The 20,521-nt window shown below is 43.8% G+C and overlaps 1 protein-coding gene across 1 annotated transcript in view; it reads left to right on the forward strand.

Moving 5' to 3' along the window:
• TBCD (tubulin folding cofactor D) overlaps window positions 1-20,521 on the forward strand; it is a 282,149-nt gene that overhangs the window by 198,949 nt on the left and 62,679 nt on the right. The window contains exons 27-30 of the mRNA XM_083148360.1: window positions 1,964-2,045; window positions 5,905-6,023; window positions 12,919-13,010; window positions 14,733-14,873. Of these exons, the coding sequence (XP_083004486.1) occupies window positions 1,964-2,045; window positions 5,905-6,023; window positions 12,919-13,010; window positions 14,733-14,873 (434 nt within the window). The remainder of the gene's footprint in view (window positions 1-1,963; window positions 2,046-5,904; window positions 6,024-12,918; window positions 13,011-14,732; window positions 14,874-20,521) is intronic.

Raw genomic sequence — 20,521 nt, forward strand, 5'->3', positions numbered from 1 at the left:
GGAATTCTTATCTACACTTAGGGCAGTATTCAATGAGAAAAGTTCTCCGTGTTTTGTGGAGAACTTGTGCTTTGTTCGCCTTGGACGGAGCATTTTGCTCTCCAAAAGCGAGCAACCCTATTCAATGTGAAATTCTCTCCGTCTTTCTAAGTGATGTTCTCCGTGTCTCTCCGTGTAGCAATTCTCCATCTTTTGATGGAGAGCTGGAATGTGAACTTTTAAACTAAAAGGTTTTTTTCTTAAATTTTGGTGTCAAAAAATCTGTTTTTTTTTTTTCTGTGAAGGGGCATGTTATTTTTATTCATGTGCTTATAGCACATGAATATATTTAATTTAAAAAAAAAATATTTTTTTTTTTTTTTTTTTTTTTACACAGTGCAGCCAGCAGGGGGCCGGAGCGCTCGAGCCGCTCATTACATATTCATATATTCACTGCACCCGATCGATAGTATGCACGAACGGGTGCAGTGAATACTGGGTCCCCCGCTGGCTATAGGGGGGGGCTGCCTGGGTCCCGGAGAGCCCCCCTCCTCTCCACATTCCTCTGGAGCAGCCAGGGAGACTTTAATCTCTCTGGCTGCTTCCGGCTCCCTGAAAGCTCCCTGCTCCCTGCAGGGGTTAAGACTCTCCGCGAGTGGCGGAGAGTCTTAACCACATTGAATAGAGGGAGCAGGAGTGGCAGAGAGCCCTCCGGAACACGGAGAGTGCATGGAGAGCGAAATAAAACGCTCTCCATGCACGGAGAACTTTGACATTGAATACTGCCCTTAGAAAAGATGTGTAAGAACTTAGTTTGCATTTTGCTATTGTCTTAAGGGGCAGATTGAGTGTCTGAGTGATCAATCATCACCCGTATCACCATCAGCAAAGACAGAAATACTGGTTATACCTTTAAAGGCCCCCATACACAACTGCGTCTTCTCCGAGGAGAGATGACATAGCTGAACGCCTGGCAGCTTACCAGGGCAGCAAGATCGCATGCAATGTATTGTATGCGGCCCTTTTGCATGCAATATACTGAATGCTATCCCAGCAAGGGCTGCACTCTCCGATATATCTGTAGTGCAGCCCTTTAATTTAGGAGATCTGATCTAATGCACACCGGACCGTGGATTGCATTGGAGCTTAATCACATGCGATTTGGCAGTTTTTATCTGATTTATCGGCCCAATGCATCGAGGTCGGATGTAATCAGGCAAAATTGCACCAGAATATGAGGGCCTTCATGTTGATATTTGTTTGTAAAAACACTAAAACCCCAATAGGATTCAGTTGACAAACCCTGAAGCCCTGTACTCACACATCGATTTGCTTTTGATTCGATGTTAGATTCGATTTTCTGTTAGATCTGGCATTAGATCTTTCCATTCGATTTGGCATTAGATCTGTACTTTTGCTTTAGATATCAAATTCTATATACATTCATATAGTGCAGCCTGAGGCACTATAAGAGTGGAATAGGCCCGTGTGCAGACTCCTCCATTCAGGCCCACTCTTCTGTCCCAGCCAGCGCTGTTCTAGTGCACAGCACAGTAGAGTCTGAGCTCTTGAGGGCAGAACTGATGCCTTCATCATGGGACTTCATAAGAGTAAGTTTTTGGGTACAGATGTGGGCCCCTCTGGCACTCGGGGCCCGTGTTTACTGTGCACTCTGCCCCCATTTTAAATATACCATTGAGTGCAGCATGGTTTTGTCCATTTGCAGCCTTGCTATCAGGTTTGAATTAAGTTCAGTGTTTTAATAATGAGCTGAGCTGGTCACTTTAATGCACAGTGAATTATATATATATATATATATATATATATATATATATATATATATGAAAGGAGGGGTTTATGTCACAGAAGAAGATACCATATAGTCTGGGGAAAGCATAGGCTAGAATGCGATAATGTGTAATGCTGCCTGGTGGTTGACAGCATGTCTATGATGTATTAATCCTATTCTTTACTTGGCCTATAGGAAGCTGCTGTATCAGCCTTGTCTGCATTGTGTAATGAGTTTTACCAGAGCACAGACGGAGAGGCTGATCCGGTCATACAAGGTAGGTGAATCATACCTGGGTCTCTTCTTAACAGGACCACATTAATGTCATCAGCAGCCAGCACTGATCTGTGATAGGGTGATTAACCTCTGGATATTTCGACCCATCCCTGCAGTCACACCTATATTTCTATACTAGGAACATAATAAGTGTATGGGGCGACTGCTTTCCTACATATTAAAACATTTCTGTAACCTGAATGAGGAAAAGAGCCTGCAGGGGATGAAAGAAAAGGGATTGTACGGTACCAAACCCTACAGTAATTTTTAGGTGTTTCTTCTGTATGTTGCATTATTATTTAGTCAAATTTCTTGTTTGAATACAAAGTGAGCCCAAGAGGATAGGTTTGGAAGAGCACCTGATGTGTACAGGCAGTGGAGGCCGTCATCATATTCACTCTTATATTTCATTTGCACCATTAAATGAAGTCCTGAGATCTGTGAATGCAAGGTCTTATCCACAGCTCTGTTTTTATGTTTGATAATATCAATATCTTCTGACCAATCATGGTCCATGACTCTGCATTTGCCAAGAACAGGTACCCAGCAGCTGGGCTGCTACGGCTCTGCATGTAGGCAGACTGCATAAAGTGTGAAGCGACTCCCAATTAATAGGAGATCCAGTAGGTGGAGGAGGCAACAGGGTGATGGCACGCCGTAACACAGCCACAGTGTCAAGTATGCCCTGAGACTAGACCTATGGGCTGGCTGGTGAGGTCTGTACAAATATCAAGTTGCAGGGTGACACCTGTTCGGAATGGGAGCTGGCAATATTATCTATTGCAGCTCCTTTTCTCAGGCATCACTGACTTAAAAATGACCAGAGGTTCGTAGTAAAGTCCTCTCATCTGCATCGCATGATACATCACTTCCAGGCCACTGATTTGAGCACTCGGGAGCCGCTCTGCTCTGTAAACTGGCTTTGAGGAGAGGAAGGGGGGGGGGGTGCCACCAGGGGATGACTGCATGGCATACAGAGGAAAGACACTGTGGCCATATTAAGGGAGGAGGATTAAAGAGGCTCCACCAGCCTTAATCCAGCCTTGAATCCCACCAAATGACACAGCGCTTTACCTTTAATATATAATTGTTTACATCAGTACCATTCCCATTGGAGATTACAGTGTAAATTCTAAACCTAACAAACATCCCAGAGAATGAGATCCATCATCCTTGAAAAAGCTGCAGGGGCAGCGAAACGCGTCTGCCATTTGGTACACCCATCCAGCTGCTTGTTCACTTTTTCATCACCCTCAGTCTGTGCCCACCAGCAGAGCTTTTAAAACTCTATTCCCACTGGGACCACAAGGACGGGCAGTGCCATCTTTGTGGAGGAACGCCACCTCTGTAATACTGCCGAGCCAGGACCCCACATCCACAATAATCTTTGGGGCGACTCCGATACCAATTACCACCGATCTTTGGGGCGACTCCGATACCAAATTACCACGGAGACAATACAGTGGCACATCCATCCTATTCCACTGTTCACTCATCACCAAGGAACCATTTCCTTTTGGGCCCAAAAGAGGACAGGACACAGCTGATTTGAGGTGACCTTTTTGGGACTTTCATCCCCTATATACAAATTTCCGCAGCACCAATTTCTTGTAGTTTTACATTGTATTTTTACATGTTACTAGTATTTATCAATACTTTTTATTGATATTCATGCGCACAGCGTCTATTCTACTAGATTGGGGGGTCTCCCAACTGCCACCCCCCGCAGCGGGACAATGCCTGCCGCGGGTGGGACAGCGGGACAGGACCCGAAAATCGGGACTGTCCCTCTAAAATCGTGACAGTTGGGAGGTATGGATACACTCTTCAGAGGGAAGACGTCAGTGGCAAGGATGAGCCCCAGTACAAGAGCATGATAAATCAGTGTTACGTCAGCGCTGTTGAGTAATGAATAATTAAGAGAACATTACTGGGGAAATATTAATGTTGTCTTATTGAGAATGTGATGGTGCATCCAAGCTGAAACGGCAGGTAAAAATCCAGCCATCCTAGAGGTTAGGGAAGCAGTGAGATGTTGAGTCGACATATATGGCGAAATGTAATCAGGTCCAAGTTCGCCGAAAGTGCAGTATGGCGGCCAAACTCAGATATGAGGCATAGTTTTGCCTTGTAAATGATTGCCACTTTTTATAAAAAAACGTCCAAATTTGGTCGGCATCCCACACTTTCGGAGAACTCAGACCCTGTTACATTTTGAAGATGAGCTTTACTATAATAGTACTAAAATCCAAAAATAGTTTCTTAGGGATGGCTTTTGATTGAAAACAGAAAGGTGACTAGGACAAGCATCACGGTACTCTGACATACATTGTGCTATATAATCAGCAGAGGTGGGGTGCTGCATTTGATGTCATGTTCTGTGCAGTACGCCCATGTATTAGCAGTGTGTCTGGATAACATCAAGGGCCCTTTTTTTTTACCTTGGACTAAGTTTAAACATAAAATCAGCTTAGAACAAATCTCAGTGTACAGAAGCAGGTCATCCTATGTATACAAAGAACTGTACGCATCTTCATTTATGTCACATAATCTGCTTTCGGCGTACCACCCTGTAAACCGAGCCCTGGAGTTATTTCTGTGGGATATTAAACTAATTAAATGCTCTGAGGCATGTTTTTAAAAATTTATTTTCATGTCTTTACCTAAAAGTGGTCAGCAGAGGGCAGTATTGTTTCTAGATGTAGATATACTGAAAATGCTCCTCACTCATCTTGCTTGGAAAAAGGAATCAGAACTCATTGGACAGTATTCAATGCTTTTTGCGAGCTGTGACAGCGAGGAGTGCTGACTGCTCGCTGTCACACCTCGCATTCAACTGACCCCCCTGCACATGCATTTCCACCTCGCTGGGTTTTTACAGCGACATGGAAACGGTGTGTGTGACTGCTAAAACAGCGAGGCTCACAGCTAAATGCAATTAGCTGCAAGCCCTGCCGTTTGGGTGGAGTCCTCGCTGTCCCCCTGATCGTTGAATTCAGTGAGTGGCCGGTGCGGGGGTAAAACGTCATTGAATACGGCCCATTGTGTAATATAGAGGCAGAAGCACTTTATATTACACAGTGAGTGCTGATTCATCATTTCTTTATTCCAAGAGAGGTGAGCGTGGACCATGTGGGACTGAGAAGAGAAGGGCTCACCGGGAAAAATTCAATTCTAGGTTCCTATTCTTATGTGTGGTCAGCCACCAGAGGTAGTGTGGCCTGTCCCTAGTATTAGGGCTTGGCTAACCATTAGAAAATGCATGGTCTGGGCCCTGTTATAAATGAATAACAGCAATGCACTGTAGAAAATAAATGATAGTCCTGTGCAGGATAATGTAACATATGTGTAATAGATGGATTCAGTATTGAATCCCGGCGGTCGGGATCCCGGCGTTCAGAATCCCGACGCCGGAATCCCGACAGCCGAAATGCCGACAAGGGGGGGACGTGGATCGCCCCCCCTTGCGGGCTCGCTGCGCTCGGCACGCTAATTTATTCTCCCTCCAGGGGTGTCGTGGACACCCCAGGAGGGAGAATGTGTCGGTATTTCGGCGGTCGGGATTCTGAACGCCGGGATCCCGACCGCCGGGATTTTAACTGCATCCCGAAATAGATCATTTAAGTGCACAGGAACATGAATCCTTGTGAACCAATCCAACCCTGAGTGATCTCCATGTATTGTGCACCACTGTAATACTGTATGCCTGTTGAAGTGTGCTACAGACACATATGCACACAATAATAATAACAGAGCCCCTGCTAAAATGGTGCTATATCCCAAATTAAAACAACCAAAAAGGGCAATTGTATTATATGTACCTGTCATATTCATCAAATTTCCTCTTACTTTGCATTTAGATGAGATATTGCAATATTACATTGCACAGCTACAGAGCGGCGAAGAGATGACTCGCTGTGGCTTTTCTCTGGCCTTGGGAGCCTTGCCACACTTCATGCTGAAAAGCAAGCTACAGCAGGTACCCATGAAGTGCACACATTACACCGCCGGTCCATGGCTCAGCACTGTCTGCCATGACACACAGCAAGCACATGTGATGTCGTCACCTTTCCGACACTGACTGATCTCTTACTAGTATAGAAACTCTGAGTGTGCACTAAGTAAGGATATGGAAATTAATTACTGCTCTTGGTTACATGACACTAGCATTTTTCATGGTATTGCACCAGAAAGGAGATTGCCATAATTCCAAAGCCCTGGGACATGTCATTCTTCTCATGTCATTACACGCAGGCTAAAAACCGTTTACGTGCAAGCAATTTGCCTGACGTGTGTGTGTATATAGAGGAAAGGAAGAGAACCTGTTTCTCTGGCTGGGACTTCAACTTCAACCACAGCTGGAGAGAAACAGGTTGCCGAAGCCTGCTACAGACCATAAAGATGGCTATTATTGTATGTTTATGTGTTTACTTATCAAATACAAAACTGAATTAATGGGAAACAGAAACTATGTGTAAACGATGTGTAGTTTGCATACTTGGCAGCTGTCCCTAGCTTCTGGGGCAATCAGCCTCTGCTTTTTGAGATGTTCTCATTCTTAAGCCATCAACATGTGCACAGTACAGCTACCCCTCTAGCTTTGTGGTAGTAAGTGAATATTTACTTACAATGAGTATTTTCAATTCCCCAAAATGTATTTCAAATCCAGGTTGTGGTACAGCAGCATGCACCTTTTATCTTGCCTGATGTTCTGGAGATTTGTTCTCATGCATGCATTAGGTCAACATTTTCAAAAAAAGCTGGTACAAGCAAAAGGTTGACATGATTTATTTATAAAAAAATTGGGTGTCTAGGTTGACATGGACACCTTTTAAATGTGCCCTGTCCCCTGCACTTGGCATGCTTCAGGTACGCTGCCTCTCTGCACTCAGCACACTATTACATTCTCCCTCTGTGCCCACTGGCATGGTAAAGTATGACCGAGTCAGTTGCAAACCCACAAAAAACACGTCAACATTTTTCCATGTCGACCTTTTGCTTGAGTCAATCATTTGACATGTTGGCCTTGTGCATGTCGACTTATTTTGCGGTGACTGTGACCTAATGATTGTTGACCTTTTAACCGTTCAACAATTCAATCGCATTCCTACAGAAGCATCCATCCTTGGTACAGTAAACATAATGGGCCTGATTCTCAGTCACACGCTGCGACACTTAAGAGTGTCCCGCCACACAGGTCATTTCACAGTAAAGAGTATGGGGTACTTGTGGAGTATCACGGCTCCCACGACCTGCATCGTATGCAGATCGTATGCTAAAAATCGCATCGCATCGCATGTGGCATACGATGGCATACGATGCGATGCGATGTTTTACCGATTTTTGACTATTTTTGCTCAAAAATCGTATGCCACCGCATAACATCGTATGCCATATGTAGTGGCATACGATGTCATACGATGCGATACGATGTTTTACCGATTTTTGTGCAAAAATGGTCAAAAATCGGTAAAACATCGAATGACATCATATGCCATATGTAGTGGCATACGATGTCATACGATGCGATACGATGTTTTACCGATTTTTGAGCATTTTAGCTCAAAAATCGTATGCGATCGCATCGGATGCCATACGATGGCATGCGATGCGATGGCACCCGATTTTGGACTGAAATGCATCAGAATGCATTGAAATGTGTATTAAAGTAGTGAAATGCACCCAAATGCCATTTTTCATAGTGCACCACCCCCACTATCAACGTGAACCCAAAGCGTGGCGAGCGCAGCGAGCCCGCGATGGGCGGCGGTACGCGTCCTACGACCTTTGATACCCCCACTATCCACGTCGGCGTGGAGTTGAGAATAGAATAGTGTGGCGAGCGCAGCGAGCCACCGCGCCCGAAGCGTGGCGAGCGGACGCGGATACCTTCACAGCTATACGCGTCTCCTCGCGGGCTTTACAGGTATCCGCGTCCCCTCGCGGGGCTCGCTGCGCTCGCCACGCTTCGGACTCGGTGGCTCGCTGCGCTCGCCACACTATTCTATTCTCAACTCCACGCCGACGTGGATAGTGGGGGTATGAAAAGGTCGTAGGACGCGTACCGCCGCCCCTCGCGGGCTCGCTGCGCTCGCCACGCTTCGGGTTGACGTTGATAGTGGGGGTGGTGCACTATGAAAAATGGCATTTGGAGGCATTTCACTACTTTAATACACATTTCAATGCATTCTGATGCATTTCAGTGCAAAATCGGGTGCCATCGCATCGCATCGGATGCCATCGTATGGCATCCGATGCGATCGCATACGTTTTTTGAGCTAAAATGCTCAAAAATCGTTAAAACATCGTATCGCATCGATGGCATACGATGCCATGCGATGTTTTACCGATTTTTCACCATTTTTGCTCAAAAATCGGTAAAACATCGTATCGCATCGTATGACATCGTATGCCACTACATATGGCATACGATGTTATGCGATGTTTTACCGATTTTTGACCATTTTTGCTCAAAAATCGGTAAAACATCGTATCGCATCGTATGACATCGTATGCCACTACATATGGCATACGATGCCATGCGATGGCATACGATTTTTGAGCAAAAATGCTCAAAAATCGGTAAAACATCGCATCGCATCGTATGCCATCGTATGCCACTACATATGGCATACGATGCCATACGATGGGAGCCGTGATACTCCACAAGTACCGAGTATGGAAATGCCATGTTACTAGCTATTATAGTCCAGCTCTACACAATTGTAGTTTTTGTGGCTTGATAAATCCCACAAGCACAACATCCCCCAGTACACTGACATATCACCGGCATTATAAGTCGCATAAATAAGATTTTTAGTTAATGAAATGAAAATCCTGCTGAAACTAGATAGCACAAGTCCACCTGCAGCAACCTGGGCATCGGGATGTCTGACATTGTTTAGGTCAACAGTCAATATGCCGACACTACGATGTTGACATTTAGATAAGACCAACACATGAAAAGGTCGACATGAGTTTTTATTTTTTTACTTTTCAATACTTTACTATCTGCGTGGACATGATTGGGAAAGGTAGAGTGCCAAGTGCAGTGAGGCATCTGGCCCGAAGCATGGCGAGCGAGGACGTGGTACATCAATTGGGGCCCACATGCTCAGGTGCTGACAGTGACACCAAAAATTAGAAATACTTGTGTCAACCCTTTCTGAATGTTGACCGAGGAAGGAGCTGGTACCTCTCAGTTGGGCCGTCAGATAGGAGCCGGGCTGATGGTGGATGCCAGCACCGGGGGATGAGGGGGGGGGGGGGGTACCTGGGGTGGCGGGGGGGACAGTCTCTGTCATGCTGTCACAGCAAGCCAGAAGTAGGCGGACACTGCTGGCAAGTGTTCCCCTACTTCTCGTTCAGTTGGGGGAACTTTCCCTTACACTAGAACGATAACTTTGGGAAAATCAAACAGGTCAGATTTTTCCAAACAAGTTGGAGCGACCGGTTTGCCCATCATTGGCCGTTTTTCAGCATGTGGGAGCAAACTGCTGATTATCATTTGCTCCCCCACACTAGAGAGATTATCATTCTAATTAGCCATATAGTGGGCTGGTTGGAACGATATCTTCCTGGTGTATGGCCGGCTTTACCCCATCTGTGACCTGGAGTTTGTCAATGATAGGAATATAACAGGAAACATTGACCATTAGCTTTGCAGACTTGCTCTGTTGAAATTCACTGTGCATTTTTGTAGGGTGGGTTATGTTTTCTCATATAAGAGCTCCAGTTGTCTGTACTGTATTAGGGAGGTAATACTTTAATTTTTATTAACTTTTTAACACCAACTAAAGTATTTTGCTTCATGGTTCATCTGAAAATTAAGCTTTTTAAAAATGAAAAGCTAGCATTTGGCTAACCTCCTAAATTATGTAGATTTTACAGATCATATTATTCAAAAGAGAACATATATTTTTTTCAGTTTTCCCCAAGTATGCAGTCACATAGTAATGGGCAAATTTAGTTAGCAACTGGACTCACCGTGTGGCCAAAGCTCCTGGTTTAACTCCCAGAACTATTCAATTATTAGCCAATCCTAAACCAGCTCAGTAAACCTGTTTCTAGTTCGTGTCAATCCATAGGTTCCGGTTTAAGTGCCTGGAATCTATGGCTTACCCTGTGAATTGAGGGATCTTCACCAAAAATATAGATGGATACGTCAAATGATTCACGATATTGCGAGAAAAAGGTGCTGCAATTAAAATTAAATAAAAAATCCTTGATCTACCTGGCAGGAGACACTAAACTTAATTATGATACCTGTAATACAATCCTCTATGGAATTCTTGATGCCAGGGGAAGTAAAGCTAATGGGGCCTACATACGCAGAGATTTGTGCCAGAGATTCATAACGGCAGATTCAGCACGAGAGATTTCACTAAAACTGAATTTTTCAGATAATGAGCCACACACACACAGATTTGTGCCAGAGATTCATAATGGCAGATTCAGCATGAGAGATTTCAAATCTCTCACAGAAACTTCAGGGGAATAAAAAAAGAATTAAAAATGTAAATAAGGGGTTGAACTAAAGCCTGGGGGAGTGTCACTATATACAGGGCCGAAACTAGGTGTTTCGGCGCCCGGGGCTGCAGTTATTTGGTCGTCTTGCAGGACGCTGATTTGGTTGCCAATCAGCGTCCGGCAAGTGTTTTCAAAATCATCAGCGCTTCCCGCCTCCAGGCAAATAGCGCTAGGAGAAGGAGTAACGAGTGAGTGAAAGCTGCCGCTACACCAGTCCCTGGACCCCTGCTGCCAACATACCTGTGTGCAGCCAGCGGGGGTAGGCAGCGTCCAGGGGTCCAGGGACTGGTGTAGCGGCAGCCTTCACTCACTCCGTCTCCTAGCGCTATCTGTCTGTGCCTGGCGGCGGGAAGCGCTGATGACTTTGAAAAGACTTGCGTCCGGCGAGTCTTTTCAAAATCTGCTGCCCGGCAATAGTCGCTGTACAGAGACAATTATTACCAGTTATTTATATAGCGTACACATATTCCGCAGCAAATTTTCTCCTGCCGCGGCTGAACAGTTGTTCGTATTTTTGCTCGGTTTTTGTTTTTGAATAGCCGCGGTTACCCAGGAATTAAGCTTACCCAATACCCATATCGTACTGATATAACAGGGTGAAAGTCCTCAGGAAACCCGAGCAGCCAGCACAGGCCAGCTATCTATACTCTCCGTGCATCCCGTTCTACCCCAGGTCACCGTGTGCACTAAATTTGGAGAGAGGTAAAGTAGAGATAGATTAAGGGGTGTGTATTAAGCGTTGGAGAGAGATAAAGTGAACATGGAATCAGTGCCAGCCAACCAGCTCCCAACTGTAATTTGTCAAACACAGCCTGTAACACCGTAGTTAGGCGCTGATTGGCCGGTACTTTATCTCACTCCACAGCTTACTACATACAACCTTTGATCTCTCCTCACTTTATCTCTCCTTAAGCTTCAAAAATCCCCTCTCCCCCATCCTCAATGAATTTGTTAACATTAGAACAGGTAGGGAAAGTCATTATAATACAGACGCTTCCCATTTTGTCTCACATGGAATAAAAACACTTTTCATGGACGCTTTTTGCTGCACTAGCAGAGGAATTGTCACCCGTGATCCAGACATGTTACCCTAGTGTACGAGACAGGTATGCAGGCAGGGTATTGCTCAACAGGTTTGCGCAGAAAACGCTGATCGCTTTCCCGAACCTCTGTGCTGCTAGAGAGAAATGGGTTTCCGCAGGGTTAAATCTGCGTTCCAAGCCTTGTTTCTACCACACAGGAGCTGCCAGAGAACTCAGGAGTGACAGCATGGGAAGGTCTCATCACAGCGTATTGCAGCAGTTACACAACAAGCATGGCCCCTGCAAGACTTTATCTAACACGCACCCGCGCGTGGAAGACATTTGCAGGAGCACCGTCTTTTTCCCCCCGCTCCGTCTCCACTCTCCGTGCGGCGAGCAGGGGGGAGGGAGCAGGGGGCGGCGGGTCTTTGCAGCGTCTTCGTGCGACGAGCAGGGGGAGGCGGCGTCCGGCGTGTCAAGGGGGCGGTGAGCAGGGGACATCAGGGCGGCGTTCAGCGTCGCTCAGAAGGCCCTGCTCACATCCGAGGCCACATATGAGCAGGAGCTTCTGAGCGACTGCTCTAGATTGACAGCCAGGTCCGTTCTGAATCTTGGGCAGATTCAGAACGGCGGGGGCGCGCATGCAAATCGCTGTGTGGGCTATACACACAGCGATTTACATGCATTTTCAGGGATTTTCTGAGTGATTTGTTAAAATCGCTCAGAAAATGCCTGAAAATTGTGCTGTGTGTGGGGCCCATTAGTTACACAAGCACAATTCATTAGGAAGTATAATGAGCAGACTAACCTCTGCTGGATAATTAATTTCCAACTCATTTCTATTAGAAGCTGTTTTCTGATTTCTTAAAACGTTTTATTTTCTGTATGTACCTCGGTGGTGGACTTATTGGGCACTGTGCACAAGGAAAGCAGGGACATCCCACGTCAGCAGGGCTATTTTTCAGCAGGCTCCAGCAGGAACTGAGGCCCTTATTCTAGTTCACTCTTTCTGACCAAATATTTCTTAGATGGACAAAACCATGTGCACTGCTGGTGAGGCAGGTGTAAAACCCCACCCACATCTAATTATCTCTGCACAAGTAACACCTGCCTCACCTGCAATGCACATGGTTTTGTCCATCTAAGAAATATTTTGTCAGAAAGAGTGAACTAGAATAAGGGCCACAGTTCCTGCTGGAGCCTGCTGAAAAATAGCCCTGCACGTCAGCAATGGTTTGGTGCACATGAATTCATGTATAAGAACTGAATGTACAATACAAGAACACTTACTATATGAAAGCTGTTACTTTTGTTTTGTTTCAGGTACTGGAAGGCCTGAAGAGGGTCACCTGCATTTCTCGTAAAGATGTCGGCTTTGCAGAAGCCAGAAGAGATGCCTTAAAGGCCATTTCCCAGTATGTAATTTATGCTGTTCCTGACAATTTTATGATTTATATAATAATGTATTTGTATTGCTTGTGGCGGTGTTGTGTTTTTTTAATTTTTTTATTATTATGAGGGTGTGATTATGGCAGTGCGCTTTAAGGTATAGTATTGTGAACACATTGCAGGAAAGTCTGCCCCTTTAAGTGACTGGTGTCTTCTGCAGCACATGTTTGGCATAAACATTTTATATACATGATGTGAACAATACTTGCATTTTAGAAGGCAAATTTCAAAAACACATAAGCCACGTATCTACGTAGTTTTAGATACTGTAGGAAAGGACAAACCTGTATTAAACATAAGTATGGTATATGTATGGTATATGGTATAAGTCCTTTCCTACAGTTTCTTCAGTTTCAACACATACCCCCATTCCCTCAGTTCTTACATGACTTGTCCGTGCCAAATGTCTTTCTCGCTCAAAATGATTAGTCTCATTTGCATAAATGAAACAACTAGATGCAACATAACTACATTGCTATTTGTTTAGTTTGATATGCAACAGTTGTACATTTGTATGCTGTGTAGCCGATTCGAGCCACTGTAGCCTTTACACACTCAGAGTTCCGTGGTGTCTTATCTGTGTCTTTGTTCATGTGTTACACCAATTGCTTTGCTTTTGAAATTGCTGCACGGTATCTATGGTACACTGTGATTGACTTAGTACTGTGTCTGCGATGCGACAAACTTGCAAAAATTAAAGAGGAATACAGCATACTGCTCTGAACGGGTAAACATCTACAGATTTATCTGTCTCATGGGAATAAAAATGGTAATGTGTTGGAGCAAATCATTTGCTCCCAAACACTGGGATGGGGCTAGGATAAATTTGTTAATTTAATCAGAGCAAATAGATGATTATTTTTTGCTATATATTACAAGATTTTTGTTCCCACCAGGGAGATTAGACAGATAAATCTTTAGGTGTCTACCCAGCTTTCGTCTCTTTAGTCGTCTCGCAGCATATGGTGTACAGACAACCAGTAGGTGAGATTACATCTGTATAATATATGCAGAAACCTTAGCTATAGGTCAAGCACAAAGCCTTGAAAGTTTCAGACTTGGACAATCATGTTAAAAGAAAAACACGGTAGGCAAACAATAAAACAATAAAAATAAACCTACGTTCATGGGGACTTCCAAATGCACAGGTACCATAGTTACTGGTTGTTGTTTTACAGAAGTGATTATTATAGTATGTGCTAAACATAGAAAGCTGGTTTCCAATTGGAGGAATCCACCTTACATTCCAAAGTCATGATGATAATATTTGCGCACTGGAGACTCCTCATCAGTGGGAAGGAGATGCAATCCTTTACATTGTGGCTATGAATCCACTAGTTAGGGACACACTAGATGATGTGTATCCAGTATTGCGAATGATGAGGAACCTGTATTGGCAAGTGCATACACACTTGCCAGTGCAGGGAATGGCGGCAACCATATGCATTAGGCAGCATGACCCTCTTGAGCTATGTCTTCTGTTGGCAATACTTCAGGGACCAACCAAAAGACATAGCTGACGACTGTGGGAGTGCACATACGGTGCCAATCAGTCGGAATGTGGCAAACAACTCAAAATATTGTCTAGCGTGTGCCCCACTTCCTGGAATAACCTTACTTATCTGTGTGTTCCTCTGAGTTGTTCTTATTTGTGATAAAAATTGACTCATGGACTTTCTGCTCCATAGGATTTGTCAGAGTGTAGGAGTTGATTCCGTTGGCTCGCAGACTGAGGTCCTGTGCAGAGACAATGTGTCCTTCATCTATAACACACTATTACACTGCATGAATGACTACACCACAGACAGCAGGGGAGATGTGGGAGCCTGGTAAGTGTCAACCTGCTTGCGGATTCATGTCCTTGAAAATATTCCAGTACTGGCCAGATTAAATTGTTACCATTTTACATTGTGTGATGAGGTTGCTAAACCTTTCTTATTGGCATGAACAAGGATACAATTACTAAACTGAATATTGTTGTTGAAATATTTTACCCGTAGGTAAAGAAGCTCAATACACAAGGGAAGGTCAACTCCCAAACAACTGGTGTACAACAAAGAAGAAGATAAAGGTAGAGCGCTATAGATTATAAAAAAATTGATAAAATGGGTATTACATTAATACAAAGAAAAATGTGTTGTATAAAATAAGCATTAATTCAATAAAAAATATATTGATACATATAAAATAATATTAATAACATGAAAAATCAATTGATTGAATTAAACTCTATTATGGAATCGGCAATTGAAGGACTATGGAAAAAATTGGTATACTTATGCAGTCCCGCTTGTTCCTATGATGCTCACTTGATGGTAAATGATAATCCCCAAATGATAGGTCCAAAGATGAAGTCAACTGGAAATGGTGGGCTAAAGGTTTATGGACACCCACCATTTCCAGTTTACTTCATTTTTGGACCTATCATTTGGGGATTATCATTTACCATCAAGGGCACATTGTAATAACAAGCGGGGACTACATCTAAGTATACCATTTTGTTCCATAGTCCTTCAATAGCCGATTCCATAATGAAGTTTAATATTATTTTATATGCATCACTATATTTTTTATTGAATTAATGCTTATTTTAGACATTTTTCTTTGTATTAATGTAATACCCAATTGATCATTTTTTAATAACGCTCCACCTTTATCTTCTACAATATTGTTTTTTTTGTTGTTATTTAGATACTGTATAAATCTAATATTATAATCTATAATCTATATTAATGTATAACACCTTTGTCCACTAAGGGGAAGCTCAATTAGCTGTGGTAATTTTCCGGAGCTATTCAGTAAATGTCGTTTCACTTGCTGCCAACAGAAGGCAGTGTTTCGGAGTCACACAGACACTAGATATCTATATATCTATTAATCTATATATCTATATATCAATATATATATATATATATACTGTATAAAGTACCAACCTGCTTATGGTATGTGGGCTGATATAACGCTTAGTGCGTAAAATTTTTTAGCCAAGTACTGATATAGAGTGCACTAGATACATTGCTCTTTTGACAGAATATGGTCATTAGGTCGACCCATATTAAGTCGACATGCTTTGAGTCAGTCATGTCGACCTATTTCATGTGTTGCCCTAAGCCAAGGTCAACAGGGTTAGAAGGTCAACAAAAGCATTAGGTCGATAATGGGAAGGTTGACAGTCAAGAGGTCGTTATGATTTTTCGTTTGTTTTTAGCCGACATGTGCCGGCAGGTGGTATATCATGCCCTACCATCCACTAGGGCATGGAGGGAGAATAGAAAAGGTGTGCTGCGCGCGGTGAGGCACCGTGCCACCGTGCCTGAAGCATGGCGAGTGGTACAATTTCAATGTGTCCATGTCGACTGTGTCGACATTCAGGACAAAAAAAACTTGAAAAACGCATGTCGACCTAATGCTTCTGTCAATCTTCCAACCCTGTCAACCTTAGCCATGTCGACCTATTCCATGTGTGAACCTAGGCCATGTCGACCCAATGCATGCTGACCTTATATGGGTTGACCCAATGACAGAGGGCAGGAACGTGCAGTGTTTGGGGATAGTCGGCAAGTGTTTGCTGCATGGATCACATGTATGAAGCACCAAGGAAACCGCGAAACCGTTCAGCATTATATAAATTCAGGGCTAAGCAATACAGAAGAGGGGGGAAATAAAGAAATGTTCTGCTCGTGTGGCTTTTTGCATTTTCTGTGCAGGCCTCTGTGGTTTGGATCACGGTTCACAGTCATTATAAGCAGTGTCACAGAGTTTTTCCAGGTCTCCACCCTTCTTGAGACAACAAAAAGTCTAAAATGGTTATTTCAGTGATGAGAGCTTGTGATAAACCCAATAACACCAGGATGCCATTATTAAGAATTACCAGAAGAGGGCAGCATTGAACATTTCTAAATAAAGTTTAATGTTTAACATACTGCCTATGCACTAGCACTGTTGCTGTTTAATACTGGAATAGTAGCTTATACCATTGTAGAAGAAAAACTATATACTGGTTATGTCTGGCATGCACTGTTTTTTCTTTTTGTATTTTAACATCATTTGCTGTCTGTGGCATATGTGCCAGCCATGGCTGTAATTTTAGCATTTAATATTTCTAAACAGTTACTTATACCACTTTTACACCAGACCTGCTTGGTCGCACCCGGGTTTTTGGACTGGATGTGACCCATTAGTTCTTCCCTTTTACACTTCCGTCCCCCGGCACTATGCCGGGTGGGCGACGCAGGCAAAGTCAGGCCCTGAGCCGGCGCTTGGAGATTACATCATCCCCCGCAACGCCGACCGACACGCTGGGGACAAGCCCAGCACCCAGGAATGCTGCTGGGCTACTCCCAGCCTCCGTGCACCCCCAGCCTCCATCCATGAGGTGAATAGCTGCTGCACACAGGCATCCATTCACCTCCATCCAGCCTTTGCTACAGTCTGCATAGTTCCACAGACAGCAGTGGAGGCTGTACGTGGCCTCTGCCCAATATCCGGACTGACCCAGGACGCAGCGGTCCAGAGATTGGGACTCCGCTATTGGTGGAAATGGGTCCCTGGGTCGGATGACACGGGTTACCCATTTACAAGGCCCCTGACTCCGGAAAAGCCCCAGTGTTCGACTATGAACATTTGCCATGTCGGACACCCGGGGAACAGGATGCGGGTTATTATTTTATACCAAGCCCCGGCCCACAGTGGAGCGGCGATAACCCGGGTTCGAGTCTCTGGTTTAAAAGGGGTATTATATAGTGCTTGGCAGAGAACATTCACATCAGTCCCTGCTCCAGTGCAGCTTACAATCTATATTCCCTACCACATGTACACACATTCACAGTTCTGTACTATTAGCAAACTGGGCTTTGAGATAATCTATTGTTATAAACACTTCAACATTAACCCCTTCCTGACAGAGCCAGTTTTTGCGTTCCTGACAGAGCCCTTTTTTTCAAATCTGACATGTATCACTTAAGTGGGGATAACTTTTTTTTGCTTTTACTTATCCCAGTGATTTTGAGATTGTTTTTTCGTGACACATTGTACTTCAAATTAGTGGTAAATTTGGGTCGATACAGTCTGTGTTTTTTTGTGAAAAATACCAAAATGTCGGAAAAAAATGGAAAATTTAGCAATTTGCAAAATGTTAAATTTTCTGCTTGTGAGACAAATAATCTTACCACTCAAAATAGTTAATAACTAACATAGACCATATGTCTACTTTATGTTGCCATCATTATTTCAACTTCCTTTTCATTTTTTTGGACACTAGGAGGCGTAAAATATGAATAGCAAATTCTCAAATTTTCAAGAAAATTTCAAACACTGATTTTTTTAGGGACCAGTTCAGTTCTGATGTGACTTTGAGGGACTTGTATGTGAGACACCCCCATAAATGATGCCATTTCAAAAACTGCACCCCTCACAGTATTCAAAACAGCATTTTGGAAGTTTGTTAACCCTTTAGGTGTTTCACAGGAATTAAAACAAAGTGTAGGTGAAATTTCAAAATTTCATTTTTTTTGCAGATTTTCAATTTTAATACATTTTTCTAAGGAACACAGTAGATTTTACTAGAGAAATGTGACTAAAAATTGATTCCCCCAATTCTTTGGTTTTCATAAATGTCCTATATGTGGCCCTAGTGTGCACGGTGACCAAACCACAGGCTTCATAATAGAAGGAGCACCTACTTGATTTTGGAGCCTCCTTTTTATGAGATTATTTTTTAGGCACCATGTAGGTTTCTAGGCACCATAAGATGCTAAAAGTTAGGAACCTCCCCCACAAGTGACCCCATTTTGCAAACTACACCCTTCAGGGAATTCATCTAGGGGTATAGTGTACATTTCAAACCCCCAGGGGTTTCACCAATTTTGATACAACTGGGCTGTGCAAATGAAAAAATTAAATTTTTCATTTTCACAGCTCAGTTGTATCAAAATTGGTGAAACCCCTGGGGGTTTGAAATGTACACTATACCCCTAGATGAATTCCCTGAAGGGTGTAGTTTGCAAAATGGGGTCACTTGTGGGGGGGTTCCACTGTATGGGTGCTTCAGGGGTCATTCAACCAGAATCTGTGCTGCAAAATCCAAATATCACTCCTTCCCTTCTGAGTCCTGCCATGCACCCAACTGGTATTTTTTGGTCACATGTGAGGCATTGCCATACTCGGGAGAAATTGGGGCACAGATTTTGGGGTGCTTTGTCTCCTTCATTCCTTGTGAAAATGAAAAATTTTGAGCCAGATCTGCATTTTTGTGTAAAAAAATGTACTTTTTTACACAAAAATGCAGTTCTGGCTCAAAGTTTTTCATTTTCACAAGGAATGAAGGAGACAAAGCACGCCAAAATCTGTGCCCCAATTTCTCCCGAGTATGGCAATGCCTCACATGTGACCAAAAAATACCAGTTGGGTGCATGGCAGGACTCAGAAGGGAAGGAGTGATATTTGGTGGTGGAATGAATGGTGGGTGCTATGTCGCATTAGCAAGACCCCGGAAGCACCAATACAGTGGAACCCCCCCACATGTGACCCCATTTTGCTCACCAGATTTTGGAGGGGGTCTGGCGCTGCGGCTGGTGGGGGGGTGGGAGGGGTGCTGGCGCTGCGGCAGCCGGGTGGGTGGGAGGGGGGACTGCCGGGTGGGAGGGGGGGGGGCTGGCGATCGGTGGTGATCGGTGCTGTACTTAACAGCACCGATCACCACCGATCACTGTGTTACCGAGCGGCTTAGCCGCCGGTAACACAGAAAACGCTGCAATTGGCTGTTCACATTTGAACAGCCAATCGCAGCGATCGCCGACCGGGGCTCAGGGACAGCAGACATCTCCAAACTGTCACCGCGTCTATGGACGCGGTGACAGTTTAAAACCATGACGTATATATACGTCTTCGGTCGGGAAGTACCTCCCGACCATGACGTATATATACGTCTTCGGTCGGGAATATCTATCTGTATATATATATATATATATATATATATATATATATATATATGTATATACACACATATATATATATATATATATATATATATGTGTGTATATACACACATATATATATATATATGTGTATATACACACATATATATATATATATATATATATATATATGTGTGTGTATATACACACACACATATATATATATATATATATATATAATCATTTCATGTCTCATTTTTTTTTTTTTTTCATTTTTAAACTGTCCCTAGTGCTGCTGCTGCTGCTGGCGGGGGGAGGGAGGGGGGAGGCAGCGCTGCGGCGCATAGCAGAGGGAGGAAAGCGGCTGCCGGGTGCCGGGTAAGCACATAGTGCTGCCGGGTGGGAGGGAGGGGGTGTCCGCGGATCGGTGGTGATCGGTGCTGTACTTAAGAGCACCGATCACCACCGTTTTCTGTGTTACCGAGCGGCATAGCCGCCGGTAACACAGAAATAGCTGTGATTGGCTGTTCACATTTGAACAGCCAATCACAGCGATCGCCGAC

The sequence above is a fragment of the Crinia signifera genome, chromosome 6, assembly GCF_055691185.1.
Source record: "Crinia signifera chromosome 6, ASM5569118v1, whole genome shotgun sequence".
Classification (NCBI taxonomy): Eukaryota; Metazoa; Chordata; class Amphibia; order Anura; family Myobatrachidae; genus Crinia; species Crinia signifera.